General features: G+C 52.4%; 9 protein-coding genes across 9 annotated transcripts; 7 read left to right on the plus strand and 2 right to left on the minus strand.

The window, feature by feature from the left end:
- Nucleotides 1-155: 155 nt before the first annotated feature.
- A1O5_02623 (uncharacterized protein) lies at nucleotides 156-605 on the plus strand (the record flags this gene model as incomplete). Its single annotated transcript, XM_007743237.1, has 2 exons — nucleotides 156-219; nucleotides 334-605. The coding sequence occupies 2 exons, from the start codon at nucleotides 156-158 to the stop codon at nucleotides 603-605; spliced, it is 336 nt and encodes a 111-aa protein (XP_007741427.1).
- A 1,264-nt stretch (nucleotides 606-1,869) lies between these two features.
- Nucleotides 1,870-3,928, minus strand: A1O5_02624 (uncharacterized protein; the record flags this gene model as incomplete). Its single annotated transcript, XM_007743238.1, has 4 exons — nucleotides 1,870-2,693; nucleotides 2,754-3,217; nucleotides 3,269-3,635; nucleotides 3,697-3,928. 4 exons carry the CDS (start codon nucleotides 3,926-3,928, stop codon nucleotides 1,870-1,872), a joined length of 1,887 nt encoding a protein of 628 aa, XP_007741428.1.
- A 1,309-nt stretch (nucleotides 3,929-5,237) lies between these two features.
- Nucleotides 5,238-7,409, plus strand: A1O5_02625 (uncharacterized protein; the record flags this gene model as incomplete). The annotated part of the gene is made up of 1 exon (XM_007743239.1): nucleotides 5,238-7,409. The coding sequence occupies one exon, from the start codon at nucleotides 5,238-5,240 to the stop codon at nucleotides 7,407-7,409; it is 2,172 nt and encodes a 723-aa protein (XP_007741429.1).
- An 827-nt stretch (nucleotides 7,410-8,236) lies between these two features.
- A1O5_02626 (uncharacterized protein) lies at nucleotides 8,237-9,449 on the plus strand (the record flags this gene model as incomplete). Its single annotated transcript, XM_007743240.1, has 2 exons — nucleotides 8,237-8,607; nucleotides 8,675-9,449. The coding sequence occupies 2 exons, from the start codon at nucleotides 8,237-8,239 to the stop codon at nucleotides 9,447-9,449; spliced, it is 1,146 nt and encodes a 381-aa protein (XP_007741430.1).
- Nucleotides 9,450-10,789: 1,340 nt separating this feature from the next.
- Nucleotides 10,790-12,438, plus strand: A1O5_02627 (uncharacterized protein; the record flags this gene model as incomplete). Its single annotated transcript, XM_007743241.1, has 4 exons — nucleotides 10,790-11,078; nucleotides 11,154-11,204; nucleotides 11,280-12,261; nucleotides 12,345-12,438. The coding sequence occupies 4 exons, from the start codon at nucleotides 10,790-10,792 to the stop codon at nucleotides 12,436-12,438; spliced, it is 1,416 nt and encodes a 471-aa protein (XP_007741431.1).
- Nucleotides 12,439-15,753: 3,315 nt separating this feature from the next.
- On the minus strand, nucleotides 15,754-16,320 carry A1O5_02628 (uncharacterized protein; the record flags this gene model as incomplete). Its single annotated transcript, XM_007743242.1, has 1 exon — nucleotides 15,754-16,320. One exon carries the CDS (start codon nucleotides 16,318-16,320, stop codon nucleotides 15,754-15,756), a length of 567 nt encoding a protein of 188 aa, XP_007741432.1.
- A 613-nt stretch (nucleotides 16,321-16,933) lies between these two features.
- On the plus strand, nucleotides 16,934-18,253 carry A1O5_02629 (uncharacterized protein; the record flags this gene model as incomplete). The annotated part of the gene is made up of 4 exons (XM_007743243.1): nucleotides 16,934-17,218; nucleotides 17,273-17,691; nucleotides 17,747-18,074; nucleotides 18,137-18,253. 4 exons carry the CDS (start codon nucleotides 16,934-16,936, stop codon nucleotides 18,251-18,253), a joined length of 1,149 nt encoding a protein of 382 aa, XP_007741433.1.
- A 913-nt stretch (nucleotides 18,254-19,166) lies between these two features.
- On the plus strand, nucleotides 19,167-19,571 carry A1O5_02630 (uncharacterized protein; the record flags this gene model as incomplete). The annotated part of the gene is made up of 2 exons (XM_007743244.1): nucleotides 19,167-19,194; nucleotides 19,249-19,571. 2 exons carry the CDS (start codon nucleotides 19,167-19,169, stop codon nucleotides 19,569-19,571), a joined length of 351 nt encoding a protein of 116 aa, XP_007741434.1.
- Nucleotides 19,572-20,431: 860 nt separating this feature from the next.
- Nucleotides 20,432-21,854, plus strand: A1O5_02631 (uncharacterized protein; the record flags this gene model as incomplete). Its single annotated transcript, XM_007743245.1, has 2 exons — nucleotides 20,432-20,945; nucleotides 21,004-21,854. The coding sequence occupies 2 exons, from the start codon at nucleotides 20,432-20,434 to the stop codon at nucleotides 21,852-21,854; spliced, it is 1,365 nt and encodes a 454-aa protein (XP_007741435.1).
- Nucleotides 21,855-23,183: the final 1,329 nt, after the last annotated feature.

The raw sequence follows: 23,183 nt of genomic DNA on the forward strand, positions 1-23,183 counted from the left end.
GCCAGACCTCAGGTGCCCGTGTGCCATCCGACAATGGAGCGGCCAAACTGTTAAGCAATCGGCATGACGGGGTAATCGATGAGTAAGGGAGAACGCGGCAGCATCCGGGTTGTCCAGCATGACTAGGTATCAGCAGCCATGTACCACCATCCGCGATGTACCGCGTGGTGGCTCAGTGGGTGGCACAGGGTCAGGTGTCAGGAAAGGTAGATGTCGACAGTGAGTGTCCTCCTCCCGTTCTTGTCTTCTTTGGCTTCCTCTGCCGGTTGGATCGTCACCTCTCTTCCCTGATCGTACTTGTTCAAGGTGCCGGCCACGTATCTTCTTGCCCAGCGACGCATCTGGCAAAGAAACCAATCGTCTTGATTGTCATTGCCCCAACCGACGAACAAATCCACCCTCAGGTGTTTGACCCAGTTCCAGTCTTTTTGGTCGAGCGTTTTGAAGAAATTGTCGAGGCAGAGATTATTGCACAGCACGAAGAGTCTCTTCTCTCCTGCTCGCTTCGCAAGTGGCTGGACTTCATCGCAGATTTGACGGCTGACTCGAAGGATGCGGTTGTCACAGTGCTGATACGTGGAGGTGTTGTGGCAGCAGGCGTCTAGACGGTGTGCTTGACATTGTTCGTCTCTCGTTGCACATCCACACGGGTAAATCACTGTTGGTTGAACAAGGTAGGACCATATTTGCAGACGAATTTCGGGGGGGAGAGTGAAGAGTGACACCTCCATCGTTGTGAGAGGGCGTAGGGCGCAAGCAGAACTCAATCGGCCAACTCTGGCTGCTTGGAAATTGAGAGGGCAGAAGGTCGAAATGTATCAGATGGGGTTTGCAACGAAGAACAGAGGTGGGCAAATCCAGAGCTGAAATCTAGAGCAGCAGAGAGGTGCGGAAAGAATTGTGTAACATATACGGAGAAAAAGGAAGCTGAATCACAGCACGCTGTCCACGCGGTCTACACGATGAAGGTGTGACGGATACGATAGTGGTGGGAAAAATGATAGGGTAGACAAGGCTCCAAGGCTGGGCTGAAGCTGAGCTGGCACAGCATTCCAATATATGGTGTAAGGAGGTCAAGGAGCCCCTGCCCACCCGGTGCAGTCATAGCGTCAAGATGACACAGGTGACACGTTCTAGCGTGCGTAGGAGAGTTTCGGGTATCTTGACCGCTCTGGACACACCATCGAAGTCCCAACCGTTTGGTCACTTCCAGAGCAAGCACCCCAAGCACTGCGCCAGCCACCGGCATCGGATTCCGATAAGAGGCTGAAATCCACACAACGGTGAGGGCAACGACGAGGATTGTGATTGGGCCCGGCCCACAGGTCAAACGGTTGCCGAATCCGTCTGATCCGAATATTAATATCCAGTAAGGGGTCAAGGGAGGAAAGCAAGGAGGATGACGGGCGTGATTCCGAGGTGGCGCCGGTGGAAAGGCTGAACCGAACACAAGAAAACAGGTCAGTCGGTCCATACCCTCTCTCTTCTCGTCCTCTACTCGGTGCTCTTCCTGTCTTTGCAAGACCGCAAGTACCTAATTACCATGCGTCGGGTCCATTTGTCAAAGCAGTCGGTGTTCAACATCCAACAAAATCCACTAGGAATGACAGGAAAAGAGGGCTTCCCAAATGGGCCCCTGATTAACGCGTCATTTTACACGCGTGACTCGTTGCGCAATGCTCAACAACCGAGCGATTTCCGAACGCACATCATCCACTTGATCCCCGTTAAGCACTGGAAAAGCGCACCTTTCCAAATTCAATGCTGATATTAATATATGTATATATATATATATATATATATATATACATATATATATTCGACGTCTTGGGAAAGGAACGGCCGTCGTACCATTGGCGGCTTAAGGACTCAAGCCACATGCAACGCACTTGCGATTTTGCTGACGGCCTCTCTCAGCTCCGCAGGTGTATCGCAAGCTGCAAACACAAAGCGATCCGGTCTCAGAATCACGTACTTCTTAGCCTTTGTCTCCCTGCGAAGCCGCCACTCGTCGTAACCGACTGGGGGAGGTCGGTTCTTGCAGAGAAGCGGGTCCAGCGCGAATTCGTCGCCGGTTGCAACGCGTGCCACCTGTTGCGTGGGCATGTCTCCGGCGGAGATCGATGCACTCGTGGACTGGATGAGGATGGTGGCTTCCTCACCAAGGAGCAAGGTGTCTGAGAGTTGACTGATGTTCTCGAGGTCTCGCGTAAGTGACTCGATCTGGTCCACCCTGTCCGGTAAGACAAGCAGCTGGAACAACCCCTTTTTATCGGGAGAGAAGATCAAATCATCCGTGAATTCGATCGTGTTCTTCCTGAAGTTGAAAGCGTAGATTTGTGGGAGAAGCAGGCCGCCTCCCATCTCCCCCACAAATGCCAGTCCGGGGCTGTAGCGATATTTTGTCATGCCTTGTGCTCGGGCCCCTTTCCGAAGTTCTTTCCTCCAGCTGGGGACAAGTTGGATAGCCCACATGTACCATTCGCGAATGAAGACCTTGATGGGGTCGGATTCTGTCACGTACGCCCCGTTCTGGATGGTGGCGGCTAGGGAGCGCTCGAGCTGTTGCTTGCGTTCGGTATACCATGCCGTGAACAGAGCTTCATAGTCCGTTGTCGGATGCTGGTGTAACAACGCCAGCCTCCAGGCCAGTGCAGATGCATCTCGAAATCCAGAAGCAATCCCTTGCCCGCCTGCTTACCAGTCAGTTGGGTCACATCAATGCAGTGCTTCCGCGGAGCATTATCTCTTACCGAAAGGAGGGAAGACATGAGCCGCGTCACCAGCCAAGATGACCCTTCCCAAGGACCACTTGTTACAGCTCCTCGCCACGAAAGAGAAAGGCCGAGATCTCAAAGTCTTGACACAATCCTCAGGAAACCTGACTGGATGTTGTAGACCATACCAGCTGCCGGGGTGGGTGAGATAAGGATAGATGATTTTGCTCGTCTCCTCGGGCGTAGCCATTTTGTGGCCGTCTTCGCCTTTTAGAACAACGAATTCGAACCTCCACAGCCGATCCGACATCAGACCGAATCTTCCGCAAACCGAAGGGCGCTTATGATTGCACAGGAACCGGAACTGCTTGGGGAAGAATTGATCGTAGACTTGTTCGGGCGTATACCCGAGTCTCCAGAGGGGAAAGTCTGGGTGGGTCTTTTCGGTGGGTAGTGAGATCTGCCAGTTCAGCGCAACCCATGTTTCCTCGTAGTCCGACCTATATCCTCTGATCAGCAACCTCGCCCGGTAACGGAAGAAAAGAACGCACTCTTTGCATCGTTCCAAAATGACACCCTTCGGTTCGAGATAGCACTTCCTGACGTAGCCTGTCTTCCCATCTGCACCGACTAAGAACGGTGCTGTCAATCTTCGGATCTCTCCTCGTGGATCCTTGTACTCGACCATGACCCGGTGACGATCTTCGGATATTCCGATCAATGTAGACTCGGTCCGGATTTCTGAGAAGGGGATTTTGTGGATCCGGTCTCGGATCGCCTTCTCCATTGCTGGCTGCTTGTGGCATATAAATCCGACATGGCCAGTGCCTCCCTCCGTCGTCGTGTAGTCCATAGTGAGCAGTGGCTTTTTGTATAGGTTCGGCTCACTTCCAGTGACGAAATTGAATATCTCCATACCTTTTTGGTCATCAGCCAACCAACATCGTGCGATAATGGCGCTGGAGCAGGCTTTACTCACACGTCCCAATCTCTGTGTATACCTGATCGTAGATTCCAATTGACTGTAGTATTCGGATTCCATCCTCATCCAAGGCGATGCCTCTTGGGTCGGTGGTGATGTCTTTCTCCCGCTCCAGCACGATGGTGGGCACTTTCATTGCCCCCAGCAGGGCTGAAAGCACCGTCCCTGTCGGGCCACCGCCACATATGATGACACCCGTCTCTTCAGCATCAGGCACCCTTTGAGCCATTATGCCAAGCACAAGCCGAGGAAGAATCTCTTGACCCTTCAGCAACGGAGACCACTGTGGATCTGATCTATATATCGATGACAAGACAAAGAGTTGAAGCATTCAACAACAGACTCGTGTTCCTATATCAAGCCATCTGTTCCATTATATGCTAAGTTCAAAACCCACAGACTCGAAATTGCTTGTCGGCAACGCTGAAAGATGCAAAGACCGAGGGTGACCCCAGGTACCGGAGGCCACGACCAATGTGGGACGGTATTTGTGGGGTCATTTTCGAGATGTGCTGAGTGTTGCTGCTTTTTCCCGACCAACCTGAACGATCTGAATGGAAAAGCCACCTGCGTGTGGCCGAGTAAGCTCCCACCAGAGCAACGAGGCTGTGGATGTTGCTGCTTGTTGTTGCTACCCAGTACTGTGACCGAACGTTACCTGGGTGTGAAAACGTCCCACATTGTGGTATTGAGCTCCCCCACACCCACCAGTGCCAAGAGAGACGGAAAAATCGCACTTGCACAGTGTTGATGAGAGGCGACGAGCTTTCCCAGAGCTCGGCTGGCCCGGGACTTCTTGAACTGGTGATTCATTTGGAGAGGGGCTGCGCCTTCCTAACAAACCAGTGCCACTGGCATGACAGAATTAAATGACAGTCTTCAGCACCCTTTATACTGCATGGAGTGGGAAGGAAACTCTCGGGAGATTAGGATTCCGGCTATGTAGCACCAGAGCGTGGAATACCCGACTCAAGATAGCATCAAAATACCAGCCCGTCTGGGCGGATGCCAAAGCGACAAGATACAGTACTGTCGAAACTGGTGATCAAGGACTTGAACAGTATTTCCGTAGTCCATGCGAGTACTGGGTACGAGGGACTGAGTTGCCGCTGGCAGGCTGGCGGCTAAAAGGGGCTTCCCAGATTGGCCAGCCTTGCGAATTCGGGGTGCGGGCTTCCCCTCTTCAAGCGGGGCTATGCCAAGCCGCCAGGGTCCCCCAGATTTCTCAACGCTGCTGTTCCTTCTCCCCCCACAAGTCAAACGACTTTCTTTTTCCTGTCCTCTATCACGTTATGAGCCGATGGTTTGTGGTAAAGTCTCCTTACCGCGTTGACATGGAGGCAGCCTCTTCTTCCAACCTCGTCTCTTTCGGCAATGACTGATCCCGCAACAGCGCCAGCTCCTAAAGATGGGCCGCGGGGCCGCCGAGGGGGCAAAATCAAACAATGTTCGACTTGCGGTCGGACTTTCGCTAAAACTGACCACCTAGAGAGGCATGTCAGGTCTCACACCAAAGAGAAGCCGTTCGTCTGTACGAAATGTGGCAGAAAATATGGTCGGCAGTAAGTGGTGATCGCGACCGGGTTGCCCTGCTCGTGCTTAGATGTGTCTTTCTTAGCGATACGCTGCTGCGACATCAGAAGGATCACTCAGGAGATGGTTCTGTAGCTGTCATTGAAGACAAGCGTCGCTCCAGCAACCCATTTGGATCAGAAGATGACCAGAGATCTCTTTCCGCCAACCCATTACCGCTTGAAGCCACGGCTATCTTGCCAGAACAGCCCGATCCCATGCTGATTTCCAATATCAGCCCGGCTCTGAACGTGACGGCCCCCGACTACCTCAAGGATGGGAAAGATTACCAAGAGGGCCAAATGGCCAGCAATGCCTCCACCGACGTCTACTCGAGTACAGTCACCTCTGACCAGTCAGGTGGCGGATTTGACGCTTCGATCGACGTCTTCAACTTTGATTTCGAGGCTCAATTTCCTTCGTGGCTGGTGGACAGCGACCTGCACGGCGGGATTTTAGACACGCCTTTGGTCGCGACTATGGCAGAACTGCGCCCATCGTGGCCCGAAAGCCCCTACGCGACGTTCGGGTCGAGCAATTACAGACCCGTCTCTAATACGAAGAGGCTGTGGTTCATGGCAAATGATGACGTGCAAGATGAAATGACGCGATCTGGCCCTGCCACGCCTCCTGGGTCCCGCGACGAAGTCGATGATACATATCGTCAAACCTTAACGCAAAGTCTACAGATCCGCCCTATTCAGGAACAGACTCTTCCATCGGCAGACTTTCTGAATCTTTGCGTCAGATCGTATTTTGCACGGTTCCACCCCGTGTTCCCAGTGGTGCATGCACCCACATTTCGCCCGTCCAAGGCCAACTCCATGGTCCTGTTGTCAATTTGCTCAGTTGGCAGTCTCTTTACGGGCAGCGTACATGCCATTCGCCAGGGCGTCCATATATTCGAAAGATTGCACAAAGCTGTCCTTGCGAATTGGGATCGACTTGTTGCCCAAGGCGTAGATCAAAGAATCTCTCTCATACAAACAGCTATTATTGGGCAAACCTTTGGTTTACTGTCTGGAGAACCAAGACATCTTGCCATTGTCGACGCATTCAACGGGACGCTAATTTCATGGGCACGACGTTGGTCAACCTTCAAAACCAAGAAGATGGTCGGACTTGATCTCAATATCGGTCCGGCCGAACTAGACAAGAAATGGAGAGAGTGGGCCAAGAATGAAGAACTCATCCGGATTGCACTCAGTGTGCACATCCACGACGCTGAACTTGCTGCTATGTTCCATCACGAACCATTCCTGCGCCACAATTCCAGGCAGCTACCAGTCGCCGCATCGAATCAGACATTTATGGCCACTCGACCCGAAGACTGGCGCCAGTCGTATCTCAATGACCCCAACAACTTCGAAAGCGTCAATTCTACGCCTGCGTCTATCGATGCTCACCTGGATTTCGACCTTGCCGCAATCCCCAGCAATAGCTATTTCACCGCTTACACAGTTTTGGAAGGCATATGCGCAAACATTGTTGAGAATAGATTCAATGCTCGTTCAACACAATCAAGGACGGAGGAGATGTTGAACATCTTAACGTCATTTCACCGAAACTTTTTGCAAGAATCAGCTGCCTGGGAAGCAGATCACATGGACATGAGCATACTCTGGCATCTCGCCTTTATGATAATGTTCGCCGATTTCGATCTCCTGGAGAGAGCAATTGGGCGAGACGGCCCAGACCTGTCACCTGAGGATCAGCTTGCCGTCACAGCTTGGGCAAACTCAGACCAGGCTAAACGATGTGTCGTCCATGGGTTGATTGTGCAAAAGAAATTGGAGAATCTGCCCCTTGGCTTTGAGCCCGCCATCCATGTGCCCAGGGCCATGTTCAGAGCGGGTATTGCCTGGTTTTGCTATACTCGCTTTGGATCTCAGGGCGCCGGTCAACGCACAGCGGGAGCCGCCGAGACCCCAGAGTTTCCGGAATTTAAGACCATTGGCGTCAACCCTGCATTGCTGCTTTTCCAGGCGAGCGGATACAAGTACGGAAAGCCTACGACGACCGAGACCAATGCAGCCCTCAGTGGACTGACAGATCTCTTAAGACGCATAGGGCATTGGGAAATTGCCAGAAGATTTGCTGCCATCCTCGGGGCTCTCTTACACAATGAAGCCGACTAAAGACCGAGCAATTTGGGCCACCCTGTCCCTCCATCAGAAAACCTAATTACTATTATGCGAGCCTCGCCTTCACGGTATCTCCGGTCAGCTCGCCTGCTGGCAGGGTGTCGTTTTGCCACGGGAACTCATCTCAAGGTATCGCCTAGTGTGTACCACCGAACGGGTCATTCGAACCGAACAGCTTGACAGCCTTTGTGCCTCTGACACGAGTCACACGACGGTCATATTTGGCTCAGACTTCATAAGATTTGAGCTGACAGGCCCTGATGGTACAGTGACCCGATGGTGGACCCCTGCAACCTTGCCCGCCACCACATGGGAACTAATAGAACAAGCACCAACGGGAAAGGGCCGGATGAAGGCAAAAGGAAAAAGAATTGAAAAGAAGAACGAAAGTCTGCTGCATTAATGTAAGGTCCTCGATTACAATCGCGAAAGTGGGAGGGTCGACCCTGCCGAATGCAACCTCTCGTGGGGGTTTCCGTCTCGAAATTCAGCATCAATGGCTCCAGTACATCAGCCACCAAGTTCCTTTCGACCCAGTCACATCAGGTCGTTGTGGAGGCAAGGCTGTATCTTGCATCCGAACACACGGAGAATCGAGATGGACCTGCTGCATCGGGTTTAGTCAGCCCAAGGTACTCTTAAGGTCCTCACTTTTCACTCGGATTATGCTCAGAGCTAACGACACCCTGACCTCATGGCGAGGTCTTCCAGTGGGCTATCCACTTCCATGGTGAGCGGCTTTAAAAGGCTTCTTGTTGCTTCCTGCACGTTTTTTTTTTCCTTGGCCATTCCTTGTCTCTATACACTTGTATTCGAGCACCATGGCTTCCAATTCATCCACCGACTTTGGTGGAAGCACCTTCGATCCAGAGAATGTCAATCTGACCTCTGCTGACCCTCGAGATGTGATCTGTGCCCTTGCGGAATCGGGGAATGACTATAATGGACAACTTGGCGCAAGGATATCGGCTCTCTTCGTCATCCTCATCGTCTCATCTGCAGCGACATTCTTCCCTGTTTTCGCAAAGAGAATCCCACGCCTCCACATTCCACTCTATGTGTACCTATTCGCGCGGTACTTTGGTGCAGGAGTTATCGTCGCCACGGCCTTTATCCACCTACTTGATCCGGCATATGCTGAGATCGGACCTGAAACGTGTGTCGGCATGACAGGAGGCTGGGCCGACTATGCGTAAGTATCCTGTTGCTGTATTGCATCGTCGTGTCGACTCGCGGAGCTGACCCTGTGGATTCTTTAGATGGTGTCCGGCTATTGTCCTCACTTCTGTGGTGGTTATCTTCCTCTTTGATTTCGGCGCCGAACGATATGTAGAAGTAAAATACGGCATCGACAGTGAAGCAGACTTGCAAGAAGCGGTAACCGGGTATACCGACAGAATGCCAACCGAGGCACAGCGGGACCGAGCGATGAGCACTGCGTCAATACGTCGCGAACATGAAGAGCGACGGAAGTCGTCTGCGTATGAGAAGAGGTTCATGGAGGATTTCGCCGTGGATGAAGAAGACAGTGAGATTCGCAAGAACTCGTTCCGACAACAAATCGCCGCCTTCCTGATTCTGGAATTTGGCGTTATCTTCCACTCCGTGGTTATCGGCCTCAATCTAGGTGTCGTGGGAGACGAATTCAGCACTCTGTACCCAGTTTTGGTCTTCCACCAGTCCTTCGAAGGACTCGGGATTGGTGCGAGAATGTCGGCTATCCCGTTCAAGCGGGGGAGCTGGTTGCCGTGGATCCTTTGCGCCGCCTACGGACTGACGACGCCCATTGCCATCGCCATCGGCCTAGGAGTCCGGACGACATATAACCCCAACTCTTTTACAGCGAACGTGGTCAGTGGCGTCTTGGATTCCATGTCCGCCGGCATTCTGATCTATACTGGACTTGTCGAGTTGCTGGCGCGGGACTTTCTGTTCAATCCTCTGCGGACGAAGGATAACAAGCGACTGGCGTTCATGATTCTCAATGTGTTGTTGGGTGCGGGTTTGATGGCCTTGCTTGGGAAATGGGCTTAGTTCGCTTGTCGATGAGACTTGGCCACATGTTTATAGTCCGGTGACCGGTCCATGTATTTACCCTAGACCGCTGGCAACGACAGTAGACAGACAGAAAAATCAGAATCCCAGACCGCTCTTCCTGTCCACTACTGGTATGAGGACTGTCCGCGACCCATCTATGTGCAGTCAAGCGACGTTTTAAGCCGTATAGGGTTTCCGCCCAGACGCGCTAACCAGAAGAGCCCATAGCGAGGAGGCCTGGGAGTCACCAGGCTTAACGAGGCTACAGTCTTAGAGGGGGTGGGTATGGATGCGTCACGCGACTGTCCATAGGCTTCGTCTTTTCAAACTAACCAAATGTACGGAGTGTGTTAGAACCAGTTCACTTTGTTATAGCTTCTATTAGCCCAAGGTCAGGAAGGAATGCCTCGGCTGCTGTGCCAGCTCTGCGATTATGCATCCGAACATATGTACCGACGAATTCAGTCGTGGGGGGGTCGTCGAGGCTGTTTGTTGGTGTTATTACATGCGGTCTTAGAGCCGTTTTATTTTATTTTTTTTCCTTTCCTTGAATCTTCTGCACATGATGGGTGTAATTTAGCATATACAAGTTTGAAAAACAGCCCTTCGAACACCTATGGCGTGGCGTAACGGATGGGCTTGAGTCTCAAAAAGCAGGGACGGGCATTGCCAATTATACCCAGGACGTGTGGCACGTAAAGACTGTTCTTGTAAACCAATTTCAGATAAACTACCACTATTTCCAAATGTGTTGTTCGGTACAACCCTCGACTTCTGACATTTATCTACAACTGTCCACGGCATGCTGCACGGTCCTTTGATGGAGGTCCCGATGAGATAGCGACTTCTGTGCTGGCTCCCAAAATAACTTCTTTGCATCCTCCCGCAATCGCTATACAGAACAGTTACCGAACCCTGCTTTCTCACCGCGACCCATGCGGCCGATGTCCGGTCCGCTGGATTCTCTGCTTCTTTTCGTATTATCTACCGGCATACTGGGTCACGGCCCGAACCCACCCAACGTTTGCGCAACGTCTACGCAAACTTGACTGGTTTAGGGAGGTGGATGGCGGCTGTGGACGGACTGATAAGTTGGCGGCTAGGTCCCTCGGGTCTCTTATCAAAAAGGGCATGTCCGAATTTCGTCCCTTGGTCTAGAACTTTGCTTGGCCCCGTTGATAAGTGGAGAAATACATACTGCCGTCTGGATCTACCCCTCGGGAGATGTGGGATTATTTTTCTCCTCTACCTCCTCCTTCGGTGTGCTTGAACTGTGTTGTCTCCAGGGTCCCGAAGAGAGCGAGAAACACGGACCAGAAACATACACGGCCAGCACGATGGCTACCTACGAGAAGACCACTGCTGAAATCCACAGCGATAACATTGGAACTCCTCGATCAGATGTGTCTCTACCGGGGGACAAAGAAGCAACGCTGGAGGCACGCGAGATCTTCCAAGATGGCACCGAGGGCGTCAAGTTCCGAACTGTCAGCTGGCAACGAGCCACCGTCATCTTTCTCAAAATCCAGTTTGCCATGAGCATTCTCGCTGTCCCTGGAGCGTTGGCGACTCTGGGAGCCGTTGGTGGAGCCCTGTCAATCGTGGGTTGGGAGGTGCTGAATACTTGTGCGTCTATATACCTACCAAGTCAGAGTCGGCCTCAGGCCTCCATCAGACACCACTAACACCAATACGCAACAGACACGGCCGTCATTCTGGGTGACTTTCGCAACCGCCATCCTGAATGCCACAGTAAGTCACTCCTGTCCCAGTCCTACCTACATAGGTAGGCACTGAGAGGCATCCTCCTCTGACCTCAACACGCAGCACTCGCGGATATGTGCGGCCTCATCTGGGGTCGATTGGGCAAAGAGCTCGTTGGGCTGCAGATATTGGTTGCACAAGTGCTCATCACAGCCGCCGGGATCGTCTCGTGCTCGACGGCATTCAACGCCCTTTCGGAGCACGGAGCCTGCACGGTGATCTTCAGCTTCGTTTCGGCCGTGCTGATCACGGCCTTCTCTTCGGTCCGCACGTTCTCGCGCCTGGGCTGGCTAACCTGGCTGGGGTTCACCACGTTCTTTATCGCCGTCTTCATCTTCGCGGTCGCCGTGACGCAGCAGGCCAGGCCTGCCGCAGCGCCGCAAACAGGCGACTTCGATCTCGGCTGGACCGCGATCGCGCACCCGACATTCGTGGCGGGCATCACAGCAAGTGCAAACATCTTCATCAGCGGCAGCGGCTCACAGATGTACCTGCCCGTGATTTCAGAAATGCGCAGGCCACGCGATTACCGCAAAGCGGCCATTGTCGCGGGCATTCTCGTCGGGGTCATGTACTTGACCTTCTCGCTCGTCATCTACCGCTGGTGCGGTCAGTGGCTGGCGACCCCCGCGTTTGGCAGCGCTGGGACGCTCTTCAAGAAGATCTCGTACGGCATCGCCCTGCCCGGCCTGGTCATCGGCGTCGGCATCTACCAGCACGTTGCGGCCAAGCTGATTTTCGTGCGCATTCTGCGCAATTCGCGCCACCTGCAGGCCAACACGGTCACGCACTGGACGACCTGGCTGGGTAGCAACCTGATCCTGGGGGTCCTGGGCTTCATCATCGCCGAGGCGGTCCCCATTTTGAACTATCTCCTGGGCCTCGCGGGATCCCTGTGCTTTGCACCCTTCAGCTTGATCTTCCCCGCAATGCTGTGGATGTACGACTACAAAACGTACGCCAGCGGGAGTGCCTCGCAGAAGGTCATCTTTGGATCACATATTCTCATCGTGCTGGTCGGGCTCTTCATGGTGGTTGGCGGGACGTAAGTGAAATTCATTCCTGTGGATTCTTGAAGGTGTCGTGAAATTTTTTAGAACACTCACTCACATACATTCGCACAAACAGTTACGGTGTGGCTGTGTCAATCAAGCAGGCCTTCGACAACGGGTTGATTTCCAGAGTATTCGACTGTGCAGACAACTCCGGCACGATCTCTTAAGGATGCTCGCAGGGACTAAGACGAGGTTGACCGACCGACCAACCAACCGGGACGCATCCAGGTGACAGAAGTAGACTCTGTGTTTCCTAGAATTATCTCTCGAAGAACTGAGCCTCTCTTTCCCTTTTTTTGGTCTCGGCTAGCAGATAAAGCCTTGATTCATCCAGCCATGCAGTCCGCACGTCCCGTGATAAATTGACACGCCACCGAGTTTTCTCAAGCCGAGAGATCTCTAACACAGGTAGGTAGTTCGCAGGATGTAGAAACGCTAGAGCAAGGGGAAGACTTGGCAGGTATCCGTAACCGTGTGTCTGCTCACGATCAACCACCAATCACACGTCTCTCATGTGAGCTACTGCTGCCTGTTGCATCTTGTAATCAGGGCCTCAATCCCGCCGAGAGGCTTAAAGGAGGAGGAGGAGGTTGAGGAAGGGCCACAGAACTTCAAAAGCTAAGAAACTGGAAAAAGGGGGAACTTCAGCCTCGTCACGTGGAATGGAGCGCCACTTCAACTTGCCATCGTGAGCATCAAATTGTCAGCCTTTGGATTTTTTATTTTCTCTCTCTCTCTCTCTCTCTCTTTTCGCATCAAACAATTACTTAAACCACTTCAAGAGGTGGGCTTGAGGCACAACGGTGCTGCACCGCGATCGTCTCCTCCAGAGGACACTTTTCGCAGTGACTTGCTGTCACGCTGGCCGGATGCTTGGAGGGATGTTGGATAGAGGTGGTATAGTTTCGAGGGGCCTCATGACTACTCGCATAACATGTTAGAGGCAAGGGCATTTACTAGGCAAATTGGCGCTTTTTCCATTCTCGAAAACTACTTCAGTGAAATGGTATTATCCACGTACCTCGTACTGCTACACTTGCTGAGCTGATACACAAACGAGCACCTGGATAAGACTGATAAACCCTTAGTGTTTAAGCTGAACCACTTGCAATGTGTAGCAGCTCCGTAGATGTGCCAATTAATACCGGCCGCGGATTTTCAGGAGACAAAATGAAACGAATGTGTTGGGTTCCTGAGAGAAATCAACCTGATTTCCCTCCCTGTCGACCGGAACTCATGCCTATTCTCGGGGTAAAGATAGGTTGCAATTTCCGGTCCCCTCCTCAAAGGTGCCCAGGGCACCCTCCAGTTTGCTTTCATGGCCTGTATAACTCGGGTTTCCACAACATTCCAAAAGCTGCTTCAAGAGCTGTTTCCAAAGCTGATTTCAAGGGCCCACATGTTCCAAATCGTCAAACTCTTGCACGATGAGGATTTTCTGTGTCAATGTTTCCTCCAGGTCCCATACCACCGGTCCGGATCTCGGGGAGATGCTTCTGAAGGCGCAGTCTACGACTGGAGTGTCTCTGACTCCATAGGAGCTCCGAGGAAAATGCGTTTCAGGTAGCTCTTTGGACAGCTTTACTCCCGGGAGAAGGGATCGCTCGTTGAATGCGGGAAAATCTGTACATCAAAGAAGGAGCAGCGACTGGAATTGATGAGCAATCCCTTCGTTTTTACGGGCATCGCGCAAGTGCACAGATGCGATGGAAGCTCGGTGCAACGACGGTGATGCCAGAGCTGAGGACGGTGGTCAATACAGTAGGGAGGAAGGAATTAGCAGCCCGTGGCAAACCTAGTGACCGAATGTAACTCTCGTCTGCCCACGGCATTGATGACGAACGCAGCCTTCATTCGAAACCCAGTAGCGGCGAGGGCCATATTGGCATTCTCATCTTTCGACAGTAATTCTTCACATATTTCCGCCAGTCTGAGGAGTACATTGTCTAGTTGAGGGATCAAGTCTCTCAATGTCGGACAGAGATGTGCTTGGTCCGGCTGGTAGTCATAGCACAATGTATCTACTTCCAGATTTCAAACTGATCTCGGGAGGGAGCGCAGGACACGTTTGACTTCGTCACGACGGAGGAACAATCCAATGGCTTTGGGGGACACGATCTTCGTGAGACACACGGAACGAGAATGCTTGAAGGTTCGACATGAGGCAAAGCATCATAGACAACCACCGCATAGCACTCCTGAGCTCTTTCATCTTGCTGTCGCTGAGGACAGACTCAAGCTCGTAATAGGCCGACTGAATATGGACGGTCAGAGACTTCGTCCATCTTGCAGCATCATTTGGCGATTCACAGAGTCTGACAAGCTGAGGACCGGTCAGCGTCGAATTGGGGTATAAAATAGATTCGCCAATATGCCGCCAGAGTGAACAGGTCGACATGCAGTTGAGGAGGGTTCCGTCAATGTCTGGAGGGGGATGAAATATGCTCTTTGAGAACATCCTGGAGAAGTTCGAGAGGAAGGCCCATTATCGTTCGGGGTATTTTGACATGGAAATACAGTAGCTGTCGATGTTGAGGAAGACTGTTGGCTAATATAGACCTTTCTGTGGTGAAGGACGTCGAAAGAAGAGCTTCATGTATGGGATCTGATTGGCATGAGAATAGCAAAGAATCTGTTGCAGCCACCGCTGTGGCGGAGGGCATGCTGCTAGAGTAGCTACTGATATCGTTGTGTCTGACCCTCTCGAAGGGCAGTCGAGCTCCATTCTGCAAGTACATTCGGAATCATGGCATTTATGTGCATGAAAGTGCGCGCCTGGCTGAAAAAAAAAGAAAAAAAAAGGTTCGTGCGGTAAATCGATCCTTACCGGCGAGGGTTTGAAGGGCGTGTTGGTCTTGATCTCTTGCCGTTTCGACTAGATTCTTCGATCAGAGATCTGGTGGTGTCAACGTCTTAAATTGACTGTACGGTCGTTTCTCGTTGTTGTTTGCGTCCCTGAGCAGTACCAATGCCGCATAATCTTGCCAACAGATCATCTTCAGGAAAAGCCAGCATGAAGGTCCCACAAAACCTCCATGTCAACAGTGCCTGACCTCGTTCCTGCTCCGCAGCACTTGTGGCGGACCAACGGTTGGTTTTGAGTTTGGAACGAGCCTGAGTCTTTTCGAAAGCCCTCTTGGATCACACCCGGACAGGCCGCAAACAGCCATTACATTTCATTGTGGACCAGAGGCTCTAGACGCGCGCCTCCACAGACACAAGGTCATTCGGGCGTGGTCGTTGCGATTGAGTCAATTCCCTCGAGGTTAATGGCAAGAGGGCCAACAAATCTCTCCCAGGTGGAGTCTCAGAAGGACATCCTGATTTCTGACCTTCTGTGGAGAGCAGAGCTTCGTGAACGGACCATTTACGTTGCCAGGGGTGTCCAGGTGTAGGAACTGCAAGCTCCAGTTCAACGTCCTCTTGCCCTTGAGACGGGGCGTCTGAGGTTAGAGGCGTCAACTTGTAATGGCCGCTGGGGTTCAAGCAGGCCTTCTCTTCACAAACTCCTCCAGATCACTCCTAGTGACGACGCCCAGTACGAATTTTCTCCCTCCATCGGTGACGACGGCAAAGTCTTGGTTGTCGCCTGTGGCTAACGGCCCGACGTCCTCGAAAAACCCTTCGAGCTCCCATAACTCCGTCTCCATTGTGACTACTTGGTATTTCCTTCCTCCCCCTCGCTGAAATTTTACCATGGCCTTCGATACTGGGTCAGAGGGCTGCAACAATCCTGATTCAAAGAGGTGTTTCAATTTCGAAACAGGCAGGTAACCCAGAAGGGAGCGATTGTTATCGGAGAGGACCGTCAAGTGAGAATAGTCATGAGAGGAGGCTGAGAGCATGGCAGAGGCAAGCGAGGTGCTTGGAGAAGTCGAAAGCGCAGGAGGAAGATCCAGGTCTGCTACAGTCGCCCCGCGGTATTTGTCTGCCCAAGAAGACAGTCTGGCAGCGTGTTCATCTTCGTCAGGGGGAAGTCCGTTGGGCTGAGGGACGATCGTTGGGCCCAAAGGTACGCCCTGCTCGAGAAGGGACTGAGAATGAGACATGGTTCGTTCTGTCGGTATCTGGGCAGAGTAATGCAGTGTTACAGATCAAGCAGGTCTTGTTTAGCATGCTATCATTGTTGTAACGAATAGACGAGCTTTTGGTGCCGGCTGAAATGAGGAGAACTTTGTTCAAAATGCAGTTTACTTGAATTTAGATCGATCTCGTGATAGTTGCGGCTTGGGGCCTATTTGGCCGGCCGTAGTGGTGACGTATTGGCCCTGGAAACCCTCGGACCTTCCCCAAGCCCGCAGAGACTGACCATTGTCACCACAGGCTTCTGGGGCCGGCAAGCTGTGGCGATAGCGCTCACTGGTGCCACTGACATAGCTTGGAACACCCCCCCCAGGTCCCCCTCGCGCTCGCATGCAGTTGCTCACTTCCTTGAACTGACTTGCTACCTCCCTCTCTTCACCTCTTGACTTTTTTTTAATCATCACTCGTCGCTCATTTCCAAGATACCTAACCATCTATCTGCCGCAGTCTACTGATTCATCAAGACTCGAGGTATACCCCTCCCCGGCTTACCTACCACCCCTGCTTCTCCCCCGAAAACAGCTCAACCAGACTTGCTCAATTGGACTTCCGGAGATAAGCTGATCAGTATACAGCACCATGGTCGGGCTCTTCCCCAACTCGTCGGCCTTGTGCCAGGCATTCACACCCACCTCCCCGTACTACAAGCCCGCTCCTAAACCCACTGAGAACCCTGAAAAGCGTCGATTCTTCTCCTCATGGAGTGCTGCCGAGAGCGCCAAAGGCAAGGCGGTTGAACTGAGCGAAGCTGCTCAGAAGGAATACGAGAAGGCCAGCGCAAAGGCCCAAGCCAAAGTTGGGGGCATCGAGCTCTATTCTGCCAAATACTATGCCGCATGTACCGTGGGAGGAATTCTAGCTTGCGTATGTTGATGCATTGCTCCTCTGCTGCGCTCCCGGAGTTAACCAACCATGTAGGGCACCACCCACGCAGCCGTCACCCCTCTTGATCTCGTCAAATGTCGTCGTCAGGTCGATCCCAAACTGTACAAGGGCAATTTCCAGGCCTGGAGTACTATTGCAAGGACTGAGGGCTTCCGGGGTATCTTCACAGGTTTCAGCCCGACCTTCGTCGGCTACTCGGTGCAGGGTGCTGGGAAATACGGCTTCTACGAATACTTCAAGCATCTGTACAGCGAGTTGGCCGGCGAGGAGGCCGCCCAGAAATACAAGACGACGCTCTATTTGACAGCCTCTGCTTCGGCCGAATTCATTGCCGACCTCGGTCTTTGCCCGTTCGAAGCCGTCAAGGTTCGCATGCAAACCACTTTGCCGCCTGCATTCTCCGGTACCATGAATGGACTGACGACAATCACGAGTAAAGAAGGGGTTGGCGGGTAAGTTCAATCTACGCGATCCAGTTCCAGTCTCGAGTATTGCTGACAGCTTCAGCTTGTACAAGGGTCTCTATCCTCTCTGGGGCCGGCAGATCCCATATACCATGATGAAATTTGCCTCTTTCGAGAACATTGTCGCCGCCATCTATAACTACCTGCCAGGCAAGAAGTCAGATTACGGCAAGGGTACTCAAACCGGTGTGGCCTTTGTTGGTGGTTATCTTGCCGGTATTCTTTGCGCGATTGTGTCGCACCCGGCGGATGTGATGGTCAGCAAGCTCAACGCCGAACGCGCCCCAGGTGAGAGCTTTGGTGGTGCCATGAGCCGCATTTATGCCAAGATTGGATTCATGGGTCTCTGGAATGGTCTTGCTGTGCGAATTGTGAGTTTGCGACCCCTGAGTTTGGGATTGAATTACGCACGCTAATCCTCGAAATTTACTAGGTCATGATTGGAACCCTGACCGGCTTGCAATGGATGATCTACGACTCTTTCAAGATCTTCATGGGCCTGCCCACAACTGGAGGCCCGCAGGAGAAGCAGCAGACTGCGAAAATGTAGAAGCGTTCACCAGGGTTACGGGGGACGGTGAAGATGAAGAATTACTTGCCGGGGCAGGGCGGCCATTAAATGAATTACTGTACAAGACTCCGGGCACTGGCTGAAAGAATGGGGGGCCTTTGATAGCTCAATTATGAATATCGGACAACCATGGGGATAATTCAATCTGTGACAAGCCTTACGAGACGTGCCCGTATCTGACCTGCTCGCTGCATGCCTGGCTCGGCAGCACTACTACGATGATGAACGGATGAATGGGGCGCTGAGATTGGCCATTGATAGCGCAAGGCTGGGCATGCGAGGTTAGCGAATCTTGGCCGACGTCAAAAGGAAGAGCTGGTCGTGGCTGGGGGGGGAACTTACTCGGTGTTGAGTACCCGTACTGAACGTCATATTGAGCAAACCGACCTTGACCGACCAAGGCGGCCGCCGGGCGCTGGGCGCTGGGCACTGGGCGCTGGGTGGAAGTCACAAGTCACACCATTATTTGCTTTTGCAGTTTGTCACTCACAATTGTCATGGCATTTCTTGGTTTGCTTGGATAGCCCCGAGAACCTTTGCCCATATCATCCCATATCAACGGCCACCGGCTCACACTCGTTTACATTCTGCTTCCTCCTCCAGATCTCCATAGTAGTCGCCCTTGACCCCTTGTACACTGCCACCACAGCCTAACAAGCGCAAGCTAACCAACCTGCACCCCGAGAAACACTGATACCACTACGGTAAGCAACCTCCCATAAACACTTCTTCCCCCCCAGCCTTGCTTCGGGCTTGTGGGGCCGGCTCCCTGTCTCCCTGTCTCCCTGTCCATCTTGTTCACCACTCGTGATTGTTGCGCATGCACAATCCCAACCAGAGGGATTTGTAACAGTCCTGGCTGACTTATACAGATCTCAAACCACTGCTTCATATGGCCAACGTCTCTCATGGCCGCGGAGGTAGGCTGCGCATCCCTCGAAAACCCCCCAACTCGACTTACTGATGTCCTTCAGGCGCCGCCAACATCGGGCCTGACGCCCAAACCTACGTCGACGGAGAAATTGTTCGCGAGGGACCCGTCGGCGACCAAGGTGACGGGCCATACTCGGCAGGTCGCGGTGGCGCAGGAAACATCGAGCATGATGGGAAGCCAACCTCGGCGGCGCCGCACGATACAGATGTAGTTCCTGAGACTGCCACTCGAATTGCGAAATTAGAGTCTCACCATGTTGGACGAGGGGGAGCAGGAAATGAAGCCCATATCCACGAGAAGAAGAATGATAGCTTGCTGGATAAGATCAAGGGATTCTTTGGATCTCCTTCGGCTAAGAAGTAAAGGTGAAGAAGAGTGTGGCCGAAGGAGTGACCAGAAGCCGAGAGTGCTGCCGTCAATACTTGATACCCTGCGACGATGGTGTCTCTAGGCGTTGCCGTTCTAGAAAGCAAGCTTTGGGCGTGAGCTTAGTTAGAAAATCTCGGACAGACTCACCACAGGCACTACGTCCCAGAAGCGCCGTGGCGCCCTTGATGAATCCGTCACGGTTTTTTTTTTCCCCTGCTGGATTCGAAGCTGTGATGGGAGCAGAGTCTCCCAAGATGCTGGCTGTCAAAAGGTGAAGGCACATCAAACCACAGTGGCAGCAGGGTCCAGACAATGGAGGATGTTTCTAATTTGAACCACGGTCTTTGCAGACAACAAGGCATCCTGAAAAGCAGACTCATGGGCGGTTGGATAGACCCAGAGACCATAGACCCTAAAATGCTAGGCTCATTGGGTTGGAAGGATGGGCACCCCAGCCCTTGCCAGCTCTTGCTCCGCAACCCAACTTGCCCCAGAATTCTTATCTCATCTGTATACATACATATGTATGTATCATCTACATATCCCCTCATGATCTGTGAACAGCAGCTGAAGATTCTTGTTCACCAATTACTGAGTAAGGTGCGAAGGTGATTACTTGCCGTAGTTGCCTCGCAAACAGCGCGGCCGCGTTATTTGGCAGTTAGTGGCGCTGCATCCAAAGCAGTTGCTTACCTTCACTTCCCTACACCCTTTTCCTACGCGCCGACCGTCAACCCTTAATCGTGTTTAGATCGGTCCAATCAAGATCGACCCAATCAATTCTCTTAAGCGCGTTAAAAGGGTTCTTGGTTTGAGTTTGCGTTCGCTATTAGAGCTTTCGCCTCCTGTTCTCGATGGCCTCTATTACTACAGATTCCGAGGAGTATCATTCCTCGAGCTCCTATCAAGAGACCTACACACGCGGAGGCGATGAGACCGACGATACTGGGACACCAGGGCAGCTGCGTGGGCGCAAGCGGCGCGCGAGTGAAATGGAGGGCGACGAGAGCGAAAATACAGCCTCAGGAGCTGAAAGAGCAAATCATTACCACGAAGTACAATCCGAAGCCGAACCTGAATACGAATATGAAGAGAAATCTGAATATGAATATGATGATAAATCTGCATACGAATATGAAGACAAACCTGAAGACAAACCTGCAGAGAAGACTGAAATCCCACAGGTCGACGCGGATTTCACTATCGTGTGTCCGGCGCCGCCCAGGCACAGGACCGCCACTGCAGAGGACGACGGTGACGTCGTGCTTTTGGAGGACTTTCCGCTGGAAATGGCTGATCTCTCCATCGACTTTAGTATAAGACCGGGCTCGGCGTGGCAGAGCCTTCGCAGGTTTAAAAATGCGCTGTGTAAGCATCAACCAGTCCAGCAGCGTCGTCCTGTACTGACGCGATCGGTGCCGCATAGTCAGCGAACCTTACAATGACAGCTACACGGTAGGCGAATTTGTGTACGTCAATCGCCATGACCCCGCCCCCCCTGCACCTCCAGCCGATGCATCAGAGGACGAGAAATTACAGTATGACAAGGACAACTTGTGGGTGGGCTTAATAGCAGAATTCAGAGGCGGGGCTTCAAGGGTCCTCGTCCGGCTGTTCTGGGTATACTGGCCACATGAACTACCCATGGGGCGACAGCCATACCATGGCAAACGAGAGTTGGTGTTGAGCAACCATGTTGACATCGTCGAGGCCCATACAATATCAGGGCATGCCGAGGTCAGCCATTGGGATGAAGACGATGACTCGAACAAGACCGTCCTCCGAGAGAGATACTGGCGCCAAACCCTTAACATCACAGCGTCCCCCGCTAATATGCTCAGCAAGCTCCGGCAATTCTGCACCTGCAGCGGCTACGACAATCCCGAACTGGACATGTACCAGTGCCGGCACTGCAGCACGTGGAACCACGAAGCCTGCTTGATCGTCGACCTCGAAAAGAGGGCGTGGAAGAAATTCAAGAAGGGGTTGTTGACGCACGAAGTAGAAGAAGTGGAACTTGAAGGAACGTGGACTGGAAATATTGTCGAGATGCGTTCCCGTGGGGTCAAGTCAACATCGAAGCAAAAGAAGCCGTGGAAAGGCAAACTGGAGGGCCGGATCTACCGAGCTCAGCAGATTGATGAAGATGAATACAGGCATCGTGCATTGATCCGACAGCTGGTGCCTCAAGGGAAGGACCAGAAGAAGGGTCCCTCCGGACCCGCGATATGGCACATGGAGATGAATTGTCTGAGATGCCACGAACCGTTGAATTGAGCATGGTGTTAGTACTGGTTTGAAATGAATACGCGAATACGCGATAAAATGATTTCGTTGAGAGGGCCCATTCCAGTTTCTGCACTTTGCCTTGCACCATGACTCGACGGTTTGCCATTTTGAGAAACAAAGAAAAAGCAGAGAAGCGGCAGGAATAGCAGTTGCCACTTGCCAGTCTCTTGACGTGGCTGCGGGGTTTGAGCTTGGACACGCATATCGAGTATATCTTTCCTGTTGTCCTTTTACAGGGACAAGCACCCATGATTGCCGTACGTATAACCCCAGCATCAAAATTAGCAAAATTGTTTCCCTTTAATGATCGACGGGGACTTTTTTTACGGGGAATAACCTGGAGCAGGGATAACTTCGTGGTTGATGCAATTGAAGGCAGTCAAGGACTCCCACGAGGTGCTCGATGACGAGTACAAGGCAAACAGTACATAGGACGGGGCAGACGGGGCCTGGATGGAGGTGATGATTAGAATGGCGGCCACATGGCGGTCACGCGATTTCACGTGACCCGGCCTCGGTTCGACGAGGAGCCGAATGGAGTATTTTTCGATTTGAGGCCGCTTTTCCTGGCGGGTTTCTGCCTATTTCGAGATATTGTCGGTACGATGTCATTGTGCGAAGGGGGAGGAGGCGAGAAAAATCCCTTTCCCTCCCCGCTTCCTGGCGTAAGTTTTGATTCGACGCTCTGTGTGATTCCAACGGGGCCGACTAGTCTTCAATGCCGTCGAGCCATCCACCCCTGCTCAAACATAGCAACCCTCCGCATTTCTCCTTACTAAACAGTTGGACTAGCACAGCTCTGTACGAATGAGTCCTCAGCAACCACGCCATGCCTGGGTTGTCCTCAATCCTCTTCTGCTCCTTTGTCTCGTCATCGATTCGCCCTTGCCCCATCAAACATCATCCCCCAAGATCTCGTAATCGGCTCGGCATTGCTATTCGGGCCCGTCTGCTCGCTTGTTTGCTCGAAACCCCGGGCCACCCTTTGAGCTATTCCCCCATGATGATGGCGCATTTTCACCACCATTGCCTACATTCTTTTAATGTAAACCACATATTCTATTATCCTTCTGACTCACGGACCAACGTGCCCAAGGCCTAGCCACTTTGACCACCCCCGATATCGGTTGTCGAGTTGACAAGGCTCTTCGTTTTTCGATGGCTCGGACTTAAAGGCGCGTCCGTACAAGTGCAAACTCCCATACAAGATATCACATACAAATATTGATCACTACTCACCACTGCCGCAACGGCCTCCATCAGATACATATCGCCACGAATCGACCCCTTCACAATCCTCAGTTGGCTTCAGAGCTT

Source organism: Cladophialophora psammophila (genome assembly GCF_000585535.1).
Source record: "Cladophialophora psammophila CBS 110553 chromosome Unknown aczJe-supercont1.3, whole genome shotgun sequence".
Lineage (NCBI taxonomy): Eukaryota > Fungi > Ascomycota > Eurotiomycetes > Chaetothyriales > Herpotrichiellaceae > Cladophialophora > Cladophialophora psammophila.